Source organism: Lycorma delicatula, chromosome 11 (assembly GCF_047948215.1).
Source record: "Lycorma delicatula isolate Av1 chromosome 11, ASM4794821v1, whole genome shotgun sequence".
Taxonomy (NCBI): domain Eukaryota; kingdom Metazoa; phylum Arthropoda; class Insecta; order Hemiptera; family Fulgoridae; genus Lycorma; species Lycorma delicatula.
Genome location: NC_134465.1, coordinates 75,693,759 through 75,709,056, shown reverse-complemented (window position 1 = coordinate 75,709,056; position 15,298 = coordinate 75,693,759). Strand labels below are relative to the sequence as shown.

Sequence of the window (15,298 nt, the reverse complement as noted above, 5' to 3'; positions counted from 1 at the left end):
AAACAAGTAAATGATACAATCTCTAAGGATCAAAACAGCTACTATTATGGTACCACAACAAAATACAAAAACTATGTTCTCAAATCTAATCTTATGTAGCTTAATTATAAAGGATAGGTTCAAAAAATTCCCCACATAAAAATTGTTTAGTGTACATTTCCTATAAAGTAGTTTCCTTCAGTAGCTACACACTTTTACCAACTATAAATTTATTGGAAATATTCCTGATATCCACTTTAAGAAACCATTCCCTCATCACACTGGCCATCATGTAATTGGCATTGTTATATCTATTCCCCTCCAAAGCATTTTTCAATGCTTCATTGCACTGGTGATGAATTTATGATGACGTTATCACATTGGTCAATATGTCATCAGCATTATTGTATTTTTCACCATCCAGAGGATTTTCCAGTTGAGAAAACAAATAAAAAACTCAACTGGTGTTGTTAAGTCGGGAAAGTATATGATGAATTTTGTTAGATATAAATATCTAACAAAAGTTAGGTAGTACCTAACTAGAAAATCAATACCTTTGTCTAGTATCTAAGACAAATGTATTTGAAAGATATTGTTGAATTACACTTTAGTTACAACTCTATCATTAAATATAAAGTGACAACAATTAGTGAAGTCACAGTCCATATACTTAGGTAAGTTAAGATACAGTCCATGTACTTTGCTCGTAAGTAATGTATGGCTTGATAAATTACAGTTAGTAATTAGGTCAGACGGACTGTGGTTTGTGTGAGTATGATGATGAGCAAATTAAGGAAAATAACTCATCAGGAATGAGCTTGTCAGGTAAACCTCCAGATCACATATAAAGGATTTTGCTAATTGTGTGTCCTACATGCTTATGGTTTAGCTTTTAGGTTAAATTCTAAATTTGTGCATTGTCCAATACAGTCCTTAGTACATGCTCTGTTGTCTTTAAAACATGCTCCTTTGATGCTTCTACTGATTTAAAAAAAATCTATCCAACCGGATTTATATAGTGAAGATATAGGTTGCAATATGAAGATTGTGAAGAACAGAAGATGAAGTTATGTACTGAACACGTCATGGTGGGTGAAATATTAACCAGGGAAGATGTAAGATGAAGTTATGTACTGAACACGTCATGGTGGGTGAAATATTAACCAGGGAAGATGTACCTGATCACACTGCATTCTAAATTCAGTTATATTCCCATGAAGAAAACGAAGGATGAGAAAACGAATGGATTTCATGCTTCAAATCCTTGACGCAAAAAATAAACTGTCTAATTCACATAAGTTTTTATAAAACTAGTTCAAATGTTCCTAAATTTTCAGGTAAAATTAAAACTTCTTTATTTTAAATAAGTAGTTAATGGGTTTTCTAAAATAATTTTTTAAGTCTTTTACATGAACGTTTCCAATGATAATTTAGTTTGCTGAATGATATTTTTTTACTAAAATGTTCAAGTTAGTTTTTTCTAAAAAAAAAATCCTTATATCTATAAAATTTCTCCAACAGTACATAGTATCATTTAATATATATCATTAAGACCATACAAATACACCACATATAAGTAAGACAATCTATTTTAAATATAAATAAAAATCATTCTGTATGTATTTATAAATCTCAATTATGCTTTTTTAAAAACAGTTTTTCTTGTAAATGTAGAATTACATAGAAGATATCTCCAGTAATTATAAATATAAAAAATAACTTTAAAAGAAAAAAAAATTTCATAACTTTTTAAAAATGATTTGCCTGGTGTGGAGAGGTTGAGTTTGGCAGACTATCTAAGGTAAAAGCATTCACAAAAAATCGCAAAGTTCATAAAGACAGTGGTTGATATTCATACATGGATTTGATGAACTGCAGTAATTAATCTGTTACAAGCTGCATATATGCAGAGTTCAAATATACTGGTATCAGTTCTTTACCGGCTAAGTATTATTTATCCAGTTACATAAAAATAATTTACTATTATATTAATGCACATTCACTAATTATTTCATATATATTACAGCATCAAAAAAAATATACAGACGCATATATAATGGGATGTGATTGGACAATTTTAAGACAGGTGCTGCCAATGCTCAATAAGAAGAGGTGGGGGGGTTTGCCTGCAGATGTGTAAGGGGAAACTTGTTTTATCCTTGAAACTTACTGAAAAAATCACTGCGATATCTTTGTTCAGTAGAGAGTAGTATCCTGGCGAGTGAAGACAAGTTTTTAATTCTTGGCAGATTATTGATTTCACAAAATGGATGAAAAAACATAACAAGTTTCGAGTCAAATTTCATTTGAATACCGGGAAATCACCTTTGGATACTTAAAGAACTCTTAGAAACAGCTTTCAAGCTGTACATCCAAAGATGGCCACAAATCAATCAAAGATGACCCCTGGTCCAGCTGGCCTTCCACTTCAAAAGTTCAAGGTAGAATTTTTTTAAGGTTTATAATTTGTCAGTGTTTTTTAAGATATTCAAGAAATTACTTAAAAATTATAAGACGCTTAGAAGAATATGGCAAGAAAATAATAGTTAGGACATAAGGAACCCACACCGGGTTAATCTAGTGGTGAACACGTCTTTGCAAATCAGCTGATTTCAAAGTCTAGAATTCCAATGTTCATGTCCTAGTAAAGGCAGTCACTTTTATATGGATTTGAATACTAGATCGTGGATACTGGTGTTCTTTGGTGGTTGGGATTCAATGAACCACACATCTCAGAAATGATTGACCTGAGACTGCACAAGATTACACTTCACTTATACTCATAAATATCATCCTCTGAAGTAATACCTGACAGTGATTTCCAGAGGCTAAATATGAAAGAAAAAGATAACATAAGGAACGAGTATAGCTGTCAAAAAGCCAGAATGTGTCTACAAAAGAATGAAAACTGAAACATGTTTAATACACTGAAACAGTTATTTTATAGTAAGATGGAACTAAGTTGAAGAAGCATCTTGTAAAGTGCATGATTCTGTAATATTTTTAAAATATTAATATCTACAAAAAAAATCTATAAATAACATACCTGAAGGTCAGAGTGGTTTTCTGATAAAATTACTGCCATTATTTGTACACCATGTTTAAGACCTTGAGCCTCTAAGGTCATATAATCTACCAGAACTTTGCCACTAAATATCAGTTTTACTCTTTAACAAAAGAAAAAAATAAATAAATAAAGGTTAGAAATTTACTCTATACCATAAGTCCTACTTAATAATAATTTTTAAACCAAATTCTAATTTTTTTTAACTAATTTTTTGATAATATATTGAACATTCAAAGATTATGTATGTTTATATGATCAGTAATCAGAACAAAGGTTAATATTAATTACTCACTGAAGTTGGTACAATCATGTGTTACAACATCTAGGCCATAATAGATGTGCTGTAACTCAAGACAGTACGTGAGCAGTGACACAAGCTCACTGTATCTAATAAATGTGTAAATTATTACAAATATATTTTAAATGATATTTGGAGAAACTTGGAAAAGCAACGTGTGTACAAGGGTGAATCATATATAAACGGTAATTTTTTTTAATAAATTTATTAATTAATAATATCCACATGAAGGATGACATCTCTGATGGGCATACCAAGTGTCTACTGTTTCAGTAGGTGGCTTTCGTTGACTAGCAGCTGGCAATAGTAAGCCGCATTCACAGTTTCTTGATTGTGGAGAAAATCAATGAATAAACTTCCGTGGAAGTGAAAAAAAAAATCATTGCAAGAACTTTTCCGGCTAAAAGACAGGTTTTGGCTTTCACTGGACAGCCCTCATACTTCCTTCGCCATACCTCAATTGCCACTTTTGACTCCGGAGTGTAATGATGGACCCATGTGTCATCACATGTAACAATACACCTTAAAAAATCATCCCCTTCTTGCCGAAATTGATTCAGAAGACTCTCATAAATCTCCAAACTTACCTGGTTTTTGATTTTTAACCAACAACCTCAGAACCCATTGAGCACTAATTTTTCTAAAGCCAAGATGATCAGTGATAATGGATTGAGCACTCCCACAGCTGATACCCACTTCTGATCCGATTTCTTCAACAGTGAACCGGTGATCACCTTCAATAAGCTCTTGAACGATATGGATGTTGTCAGCTGTGAGACTTACCTTGGATCATGACTTTTGTTTTCTACACTTTCCTATCCACCCTTAAATTGTTTGGTCCATATATAAACTTGGTTCTGGGACACTGTAGTATCCTCAAGCTGTACCTTTAAACAAGTTAAAATTTCCACGGGTTTAATGTTTTCAACAGTTAAAAACTTTATGATTATACGTTGTGCAACAGACAACAAAACCTCTTGCGCACTCATGGGTGTACTGACGACAGAACAGAGCGGAGGAGCTAACCAAGCTGGTCAACACACTGAACATTAACCCCCACTCCACATCCAACTTGGAACTGCTTGCTGCGTAGAATAGCAAAATTCTCATTTAAATTTGATTTACCCTTGTAATGTGGTTTCATGAAAGTAAATCTAATATTACTGTTTGTAGACGTTTTCGTTTAGAGTACGGCCATGATCCTCCTAATTAAGATTCTATTAAATACTGGTAATAACATTTTAAGAATACAGAAAGTGTAGTGAACAGAAAAGTTACTGGCAAACTTTCCATCTCCAAGAAAGTTGTGGGTCAAGTAATAGAAACTTTTCAGAAAAGTCTGGATAAATCGACTTGTCATTTGAGTTTAGAACCAGAAATACTACAACTGACAATCATGAAGGTTTTACACCAGTGTCTAAAAACTTCTAAGCATAGAAATTCAGTCGGTATATGCAATTGAAGATGATGATAAACCATGGCATTACAATTTTGTGGTTAAAATTCTTGATAAAGTGAACAAAGATAATGCATTTTTTGAAAAAATAATCTTCTCTGATGAATCTACCTTCCATGTTTTTAATCACATTAACCATTGCAATTGTCAGATTTGGGGTAGCAAGAACCCTCATCCTGCTTGACAAACATGTGATAGCCTGAAAAATAATGTTTGCAGTGTGTTATATGCTTATGAAAAGTGATCAGACTATTCATAGAGCCAATGGTTGGTAACTAACGCTAGTTATCTAAACATATTACAGGAATATGCAGTACCATGAATTGAATATCAGAAACCCAATGTTTATTTCTAAAAAGATGGTACACCACCACATTGGGGTTTACATGTTAGGAGTTCTGCTATAACAGGATTATGATTTTTACCTCGATAAATGGCAAAAGGTGGTTAATCAAAACAGCAGACATTTGTTTTAATTATCTTTTTCCACAATCCTAGTAATATATTATATACAGTTGAACATCTATAATAGTTGATAATTCTTCAATTCACTAACCCCTTTCACAATATTTTTAACTTATACAAATACATTAATCTCTTATATTACAATAGTGATGACAAGCTGATAACCAACAATAGCTACTACACAGATGATAATATATTTTGTATATAAATGCCATGTCTAGCAGGACTCAAACTCAGAACTTCAGGATGAAAGGCAGAGACACTATCATTGTAGTACAGAAATTGTCAACATATACAAAAAAGCAACAACATAAACTATAAAAAAACTAGATGAAATCAGTTTGTCACAGAACATACCAAAGAATTTCTATAAAAGTAAAAATCAAATTGATTTAACTGGCTGGCAATCAAGTAAGTAGAAGATGACACAAAGACATGATTTTTTTTTTGTCAATTTTATGCAAGTTATACATGTACTGCAAATGTGGGATTAGCAGCAGTTGGTACATAACACTTTGAGATATTTCATAAACAAGTTAACCAATTAAGTTGAATTCAATTGTAACTTAAGTCCACCTTAATTTGTTACGGTTGCACTTCTCCTTTACTATTAAATAATTAATAAATATAATTATGAAAATCTATAATGACACAATACTTTTGCAATACAATTATTATTTAAATTTATACAATTAAATCGCTTAATTTTCAGAATTATACATACAGCATTTCTGAGAAATCCCCATAATCCTAGTAAATATACATTGTGAATTGATACATATTTTTAACATTTATATACATTTATAGTGGATAAATATGTGCTCAATCACTAAACTTAAGAGCAATGCATTTCCATGCTTTCCTTAATATGTTGTACAGCTTCTCTGGAGTTACTGTTTGAAAAGCTTCCTTCTCACTGTAGTAATTTTTTACTTGTTATATACTGAAGTTGAGATACATAGGCCTTAAATATTTCTCAAAACTGGTTGTGAGTATGGTAAGGTAGGGGCTTCATGGTGGGTACTGTATTAGGGCTAATGATGTTTATGAACCACAGCTGATTCAACAGCATGGAAATTGTTTGTTTAAGAAATCACAAACTCAAAGAGCAAAATCAGCTGGAGCTTCATCTTTCTGTATCTAGAAACGTTCCACAATAGTCTTTTTTTAAAGTCAAATTATTAACCATCTTCCCTGTTTTTGGAAGTAAGAATCATCATGACATTCTTTGAAATAAAATAAGGTGTGGACAAATATCAAGATATAATCCCAGCCATTATCATGAGAGATGATGGGTTCCTTTCTGACTCAGAAGCAGAATAAGGGTAATCCTTAGCCCAGAAAACCATATTCTTGGTTTGTGAACTGCAATAAGTAATGCATTCATCAGAAAACAGGCTTCTTGTGTGGAAAATTGTGCTAATGAAAAACAGCAGGCAACATGCTGTTCCATGTCTCTACTTGATAATTCATTCATAAAAGATGGTCAAAAACGTTTCATATTCAAGTTTTTTTTTGTAATATGATCATGCATTGCTGACTATATTATATTACGTTCTGCCATTCTTTAGGAATAAATTTTAATAGAGACTGCTCGAAGAGCATGTTAATTGCAGGAAGGGGTGTGACATCTTGGATGTACTGTACAATGATAAGCTTAATTTAATTGCAAAGGTTATTGAATTTATTTTTAGTTTTTGTTAAAAAATATACATTTATAAAACTGAAAACTCTGTGAAACAGAATTATCATCAATTTTCCACATAAAATTTTCACAGTAAAATTTGGTTTTCTGCTTTCAATAACATCAACAACATTTTTCACCACTTACAATTTATTTTTTTTGTTGAAATTCACAGTCATGGTATGTTTAATTAAAATCACATTTATGATTTGGTAAATATATTCCCAAATTCTATTATCAGAGAAATTCTTGAAATGACTCCTTAATAAAATAAAAACAGAAACAAACATGGAAACCAAGGATAAGAGAACATATAACCTATTATTTAACTGCTGCAGACACAACAATGTTAAGTATTTTAAGTTGTTGACATGAGGATCCGGTTTAGAACACAAGCCATCGAGGCGGCTGCCACCAAAGCGGAGAAGATGATGAGGTTGGATCCTGGTCTCTTACCCAACTGCAATGGCCCGACCCAGTTGTGGAGAAGACTGCTGCTCGAACTGCTCGAGGCTTCACACAGGAGATGATGTTTACGATAACCGCTTATCTTGCAGTTTCTAAGAAGGTGGCCAAGGTCTTGGCTAGCCTTTTACCTATAGAACTGCTGATTGAGCAAAGGAAGAGACTCCGAGCACTGGGAACTCTATATCCTACCGATAAGAGGAGAATTTCTGCTGATATTAAAGAGGAGTTGTTAGGAATCTGGCAAAGCAGTGGGACAAGGGGACGAAAGAGCGGTGGACGCACCACATTGTTGGAGATATTAGAAGCTGGTACCGAAGGACTCATGGCTTGCTGGGTTATTCTTTTAACACAGTTCCTGGCGGGTCATGGAGGCTATAGAGCTTACTTGTACAGATTCTGTTTGGACCACTCAGACCTTTGTCCCATGTCTGCTGAGGAGGAGACCCCTCTACATGTTTATTTTAGGTGTACATGATTTGAGAATGAACACCAAGAGATGCTGGAAGCCTTGGGCACAGAGGTCATGTTTAATCTACAAGACACGAGAATTATGATGACAGGATCCCTTGAATGGAAGGCTATAGAGGACTATATTAAGAAAGTGAATGACAGATTACATGCTTCAGTAGGGTGAAAAAAAAATTACATGCCTCAAATCGCGGTTGTGTGCTTAGAGGACCCCTGACCGTGTGGGGGTTGTCTTAGCGCAATGAGATCACAGGCACTCCACATAACGGCATCTGGTGGCTGTATACTTCCCCTATCAGAGGCAATGCTCCAACAGCAATTCCATAAAGGGAAAGTGAAAAAAGGTATTTTATGTTATTATTTGTTTTTATATACATAAAGTTTTAAAATGTATTTAAATTTATTAATAACAGACCACAGATTAATCAATATGATAGGCTCAACCATAAACCTATGCGTAAAACAGACAGCAAAAGTTGAAATGAAAGATTTTTTTGAAAAAATCTTAAATATATTAGTTTACTAACAAACATGAATGAGTTAATACAAAAACAATGCAAAAATTTCTTACTTTTCCGGAGTAACATCAATTTGTTCACTAACAGCTTTTTGTAAAGAACTTGTTAAACTTGATAAAGTGGTATGTATCGACAATATACGACTATTTGTAATGTTTCCAGGTACAATATTACCAGAGAGTTTCACTTTTATAATAGCAACACCAGTTTCTTGATATACTTCTTTATCATGCAATTTATCAAGTGCATGTTTTTGTAGTTCTTGTAAGGCAGTAATACAGATATTCTTATCTATATCTAATTCATTACTGTATTTATTGGCTAAATTCTGAAATAAAACAAAAAAACACAGCATATTTAATACATATAAAAACAAAAATAACACATAAAAATGAATAAAAAAACTCAAAAAGTGGCATAAAAACATGATACAACAAAATAATTTTTATTTTCAAAAAACAAATTTCAACGATTTGGTTAGGAATTTTTTGTTCATATACAATCATTTAACATTTCAGTGAAGGTCTAGAAAAACATATAATTTAATCTACCAATTTTACATTCAACATAGTTCTGGTGAAGTGTAAAGCAAATTCCTTAATCTAAGCCTTTTTTGGTAGAAGAAAAATTTGCTGTAGAATATGAGGCTAATCTAAAAATGAAACCAGACATTTGAAATAGGATGTCAGTGTACTAATACTTGCTAATCCACAAGTGATGTTGCAAAGTAGGATTCTTTAGAAACAATATTGTGCTAACACGTCATTACGTAGTTTCATTTCCAATCAGCAAGTGTGCAAATAAGGTTGAATCTCATACATGTGATGTAAACTAAATGAGGATTTCTTGAAAAGCAACAGGTTTGTGAAAAGTTTTGATTAAAATATGTTTTGTAAAATCTGAGGATATTGCATGAAACTAACGGGGATGAATGTATGAGCCATGTGTAGTATTATAATCGGTATCAACATTTCAAATTAATCAAGCCAAAGAAATTCAAATAAGGTTATGGTGATGATGATTGTGTTTTATCAGAACAGTGTTGTTCATTATGAGTTATTTTCTACGTGGTTGCAACATCAAAAGTCATATTCAGAAGTAACCCAGTCCATAAACTCTTTCATGGACCAACTCCTTACCAGAATGTATTCCAGCAATGAAATAAATTATTGGAAGCATATTAACAATGGAAATAAATATTTTTCAAATAGTTAAATTTGACAAAGTTGTATAAGTAAATAAATAATTATGAAATAGTTTACTTTTTGTACACTAATTCAAATACAAAATTAAATACTTAAAAGCCTTCCACAGCAACACAGGGTATAATATGAAATTATTGATATGTTCAGCTTATTAATATGGACCTCTCTTTTTTAATCTTCTAAAAATAACTATTATTGACTTAATCAGCTATTTATTCATCTTTTATAATAAAATTTCATAAATTTATAAGTATATAATCAACAATAGGTCAACATATAATTAACAAATATGATTTATTAAATTTATCTAACCAATAATGACAATAAATAAAATGATAAATGCAGAAATAGAATAGAAGAATTTTTTTCCATTTTGTACAGAGAAAAATAAAGCATAGTTCATTTCAAAAAACTATTTTTTATTTTTTTTAAATGACTGATAATGGAATGCCACTAACTGAAAACATCCAGATTGGGTACGAATACTGAAAAAGATGAGTTATCAAGGTCAGATAATAATATCAGTTAGTTAATAGGGTATATAATATTTTATAAAGATTTTCTTGTGGGTAAATTCACATTAAAGTTAAAAAGTTAGATTAAAATATTCACATATTAAAAGAAATCTGAATACAATACAGTTTTCTCAATAAATAAAAAAAAATCATCACACAGAATATGAACATCAAACAAACATAATTCCCTTACAATACTAAAAAAAACTGTTTCAATTAGACAATGTTTTACTATAGCAAACAGGTTAGAATTTTAAACAAAGACAAAATGAACAAATAAAAGACCTCAATAGCAACTATTTAAACTTACTTACTTACGCAGTAAGTAACTTATGGACACAGTTATTTAAAAATTCATAGCCACACTAACAAGATTCACCAATTATCCCTATCTTGAACCCTACACCCCCTATTAAACGTAATATTATCTTCCAATGTGTCTGGATCTACCCAAACAATTTATTCCATTGGATCTCCCAATTAAAACTCTATACCTTTTCTTCTACTCTTGCGTTTCCCATTAGTGTAAAGTGTGCCAACCAGTGCAATCAATAACTTTTAGTCATTACAATATATGGATTTAAATATAATCAATGAAGCTCAAAGTTGTGGCACTTCCTCCACTGCTTAGTATATTTGTCAATTATAGGATCAAACATTTTTCTTAGAATGTTATTCTCAAATGTTCTTTCATCCACTAATTTCAGCTACCAGATCTAACAATTATACAAGAAAACTGGTAAAGTTATTTTTTTATATATCCTAATTTTACCAGATTTTGATAGTAATTAAGAGGTCAAAAGTTTAATCATGGAATAAAAACAAGCATTTCTCAAAGATAATATTTTCTGAATCTTCTTATCAATTTCTATACAGCTTGTTAAGATCATCCCTAGATATTTAAATTCATCAATTCTTTCAAAAGACTTCCCCTTCACGTGAAGATTAACCTAAGCATTTGAGTTCCTATCTGTCACCATATACTTAAGACTTCCCTTCTCTCACACTGAAACCAATTCTTTCTCCATACTGAATAATGATTTTTGTATTTTTTTCAACTATATTTATACTGCTGCCTACTACATTCAAACTGTTATCACATGAATGTTTCTGTTCAAAGATGAACCTTCTGCCATCAGCTCTAATTTTTTGATGACAGATTCTAAACAAAATTAAACAAAAGAGGAGAAGCATGTCCCCCAGCTGCAGCCATTACAAATACCAGAATCATTAGATAAACTGAAACACATCAGACAAAAAATCTTCAGATTTCCCACACAAACTCTACCCTTAGATCCATATGAAAACTTAAATCAACAAAACTCCTTAAACTAAAAGGGTAATTATTACAATTACATTAAATTTTCTTCAGTTTGTAAATAAAATGTTTATAATAACTTTGTTCACCAACTATCATGAACAAAAACACAATAATTCATTAAACAGCTAATACATTAAAAATGATTAAACATTATAAATGACTAAAGTTATAGGGTATGTGTTTTTTTGAGATGATTTTTCAAACTGTTAGCAATTTCAGTCAGCTTATTGAGAACCCATTTTATGTTGTTTTTGTTAAAAAGAATATAGAAATATTTTTCTGATTTTAGAGCATATTGAACATTTCACAATTTGAACAATAAAAAATTAGCAAACATCTAATTCAAAAAGAAAAACTTAACAAACATAACACCGATCAAATATACTGTATGATTACACATTATTCCCTTAGGCAAGTGTTAAAGCAAAAACCCACCTGTAATATCATTGAGGAAGGATTGTACTATAGTTGTGAAAAGTTCTTGCAGTATATTTTTGGGGGTTTAGAAGATGAGTTAATTTTAAAGAAAAATTAATTTAAGACAGAACTTTCAAATTACATGGAATCTGTTAATTTATTAGTAAATCTGTTACAAAAAAGTATCTGTCCTAAAATGCTTAATTAATCCTTTTATTACATAGTTGAACAATAAATTTGATTTATACATTTGTTAATGTAAATTCTATATTTTTAAACAATGTTGAAAAATATTTTTACTTTTACGTACCATTACGTGTCTTTGCAAATTCACAAAAAAAAAAAAATAAATAAATAAAGAATAGTCATGTCTTGGCAAAATTATAATGCTAAATTATATATGGTATTTAAAAGGCTTATGTAGAATAATAATGTGCAAAATCAAAATAAAAATCCCAAAAATTATCTTTGGAATTAACTTCATTGTCTTCAGACTCAAAAATAATAGTCAGTTGTTTATTGCCTGGCATTTACAAAGTAAATTGCAAATTTATTATTTCAAGAAAACAAAATCTTCAAAAACTTAACCTCGGAACATCTTTTTCTACATTATAATGCAGTTCAGATACATTTACGCAAAATATTGTAAACGTAATAGTTACATACTTCACAAGTATATGCGTCTATAAAATTCAAAGTCATTCAAAACATAACCTAAAAATTAACAATCCTATACGAAAGCTTTTTATATCATAAATTTACAACATACTATGTCTGATAAGCTAATCGGGGTTGTTTCCTTCTGAAATCACAACAAAAAAGTTAGAGTTCGCTACGTAATTAAACAAATTATTGTAATATATTAAGTACCTCCATTGCTAGGGAATTAGCATTTTCCTTTTCTGGTTTTTCATTATCTTTAAAATGATATGGTGGTAACCATAATTTAATATTATCACTATTTAATTTAGCTCTAATTCTTAATAAAATATATTCAACTTTCAAATCTTCACTCATAATGCTTAAATAACAAAAAGTATAATATATCTATAATACTCAACAAAATTGCACAACGTGACTCTATAGGAAGATTATTCCAGGAAAACTAACTGCTTAAAATAAAAACCCGCACGCAAAAAAATATTTTTAAAAATAAAATCAACAGAAGGTTGACATATATATATCAAGACATATACCAACAAAAATATCGATATTATTCATAGACGATAGTCTGTTGTACAAATTAAAAAATTGTTGTGTAATTTTCCAACATATTATCGACCAATACAATCGTTTGTCAAGTCGATAGTGCGCTCAGTAATTTTGCGCAGTTAATCTTACGATATAATTAAATGCCCAGTTAATATAAATATTAAGTAAATATTTCATTCCAGTGTCAAATGTAAATATACATAACAAATTATTTGATGTTTTTTCTTATACCCTAAATACTGCGTCGTACCTAATATCCCAGTTAAAAAAATAAAATTAAACTTTCTTTTATTTTTACAGAAACAATATTATTCTGTCGATGAATTTATTCTGGTAAAAAAGTTATTATCATTTGTTTATTTTTTTACATACAACTTCACTAATATACTAAACTTAGTGTTTATATAACAATTGAAATGACCATTTAGTTTCAAAGAGGAAAGAGTGGGCATCCTTTCACGGAAGGAAGTATCTAATTTAAAATCACTTTAGCTCTTGGGACCAATAGAGTATATATATCATCAAGTTCTTGTACTTTTGAGGTAGAGTCTTTTAAATAAAATAGTTTGGAAATGAAAGACGATATAGGCTTTCATAATTCTGCTGTAGGAAGTATAAACTAGTGAATATGACATCCTTTTTTAAAGTTCATAAAATAAAATTATGCACATGTGTGCCTGATACACTAAAGATGGGATTATATATAATAAATTTCATGAAAGTTAGGCAGTATTTTTAAAAACATTGGCTGCTATGAGAGACTTATTTATCACTGGGAGGCCAAATATAAATCAGCTTTTATAAGAGTAAACCCAGAGCATTTACAGGGTCATTTTGACTATCTTTCCTTTGAAATTTACACTGATTTTAATTTTATCTGAAAAACTAATTGCTGAAATAATTTTCATACTTAAGAAAATTTTTCTTATTATTTATAGCAAGTCCACAAATGTGATGACTGCCCACAGCAAAATACAAGGAACTGAAGACCTGATTGTCTTACTATTTCCTTTTGGACCTCTTAGCTGCTGCTGGATCGTTTACGCAAATGCAAGCAATTAGAAAAACATTGACCCCCACTCTGAAAAGATCACAAGTAGGACTAGGGTTAACCCTATCTGAACAAAACCTTGCTTGTTACAGGGTACTTACACCAGCAGTCATTGCCATGTTCCTTGTAGAACAAAAACTTGATTGCTCTATAAGATGGATGCACATTTAAATCAAATACCAATATAATTTTTCCGTAACAAAGGAAAATTGATAATAGTATTTTATAATAACACCATGAAATTATTGTTAAAAATAACCACACTGTAGGACTAAATTACTTAACATGGCTTAATCCCAACACAAGAACTAAGATTCATAATAAGTTTGTTTGTCAGTTAAAGTAAATAAAATGCAAGGTAATCACATTGAAATTTCTTACAACATCCAGATAAAGATTAGGAGAAGTGTTTAAAAATTTAAAATTCATGAGATACGGAATAACATGCTTGCAAGCTAAAATTTCAAAGTATTTTAAAAGATTGCAAAGTAGAATATTACTGTTCAGTTGAAGATTCTTTATGAGGTTATGTAGAAGTTTTAAAAAAAAATATAAAATATTTAAAATATGTTCCAGTTTATTCTGTGTCTTGCAGAACAGTGGAAAAAAGTGAGTGATTCATTTTTTTAGTTGTTGGTTTTTTATAAAAACATTTTAAATTATGCGCATTGGGTTAAGAGTGCAATAGGTAAAATTGTTGTCACAACAATACCTTCCAGAAAATGAAATAACAAAGAGAAATAATTATCTATTTTATTATTAATGGGTTCAGTTTTAATCTTTTACCAATAAATTATCTAGAAAATTTTAGGTAACCAAAATGATGAAAAGAAACTAGAAGTTATGCATAGGGTTACATTAAATCCAGTAGGACATGTTTTTCTAAACCTGCAAGTTTTTTAATATTTGTACCAGAAGATCTGGATTTACTAGAAAGAGGCTTAATGGATTAAGAAAAATACACTCCCATTTGTACACAGAAAGAGATTAAGCATAAATAGAAATTTAAGTATTTACAACATGCAAGAAGTGACCCCTCTTGTAGAACGTAAAGTATTTTTGCTTAAGGAAACAAAAAGAGGATGAAGAGTTTTTATTAAGAAAGGAGCACGAGAGAAAAAACATAACATCTTTAGAACAAACTAAAGAAGCTTTAACAATAACAGAGAAATAT

General features: G+C 30.5%; 1 protein-coding gene across 7 annotated transcripts in view; it reads right to left on the bottom strand.

The window, feature by feature from the left end:
• LOC142332538 (NEDD8 ultimate buster 1-like) overlaps window positions 1-13,022 on the bottom strand; it is a 63,060-nt gene extending 50,038 nt beyond the window's left edge. For 4 of the 7 annotated variants that reach the window (XM_075378986.1, XM_075378988.1, XM_075378987.1 and 1 more), the window contains exons 1-3: window positions 12,732-13,022; window positions 8,457-8,731; window positions 3,026-3,146 (exon numbers count right to left, since the gene is read on the bottom strand). In XM_075378986.1, the coding sequence (XP_075235101.1) occupies window positions 3,026-3,146; window positions 8,457-8,731; window positions 12,732-12,878 (543 nt within the window). In that variant the 5' untranslated portion in view covers window positions 12,879-13,022. Of the gene's footprint in view, window positions 1-3,025; window positions 3,147-8,456; window positions 8,732-11,879; window positions 11,907-12,171; window positions 12,517-12,731 lie in introns of those variants that run through there. The other 3 variants (XM_075378989.1, XM_075378991.1, XM_075378990.1) reach the window with 3 other exon arrangements.
• Window positions 13,023-15,298: the final 2,276 nt, after the last annotated feature.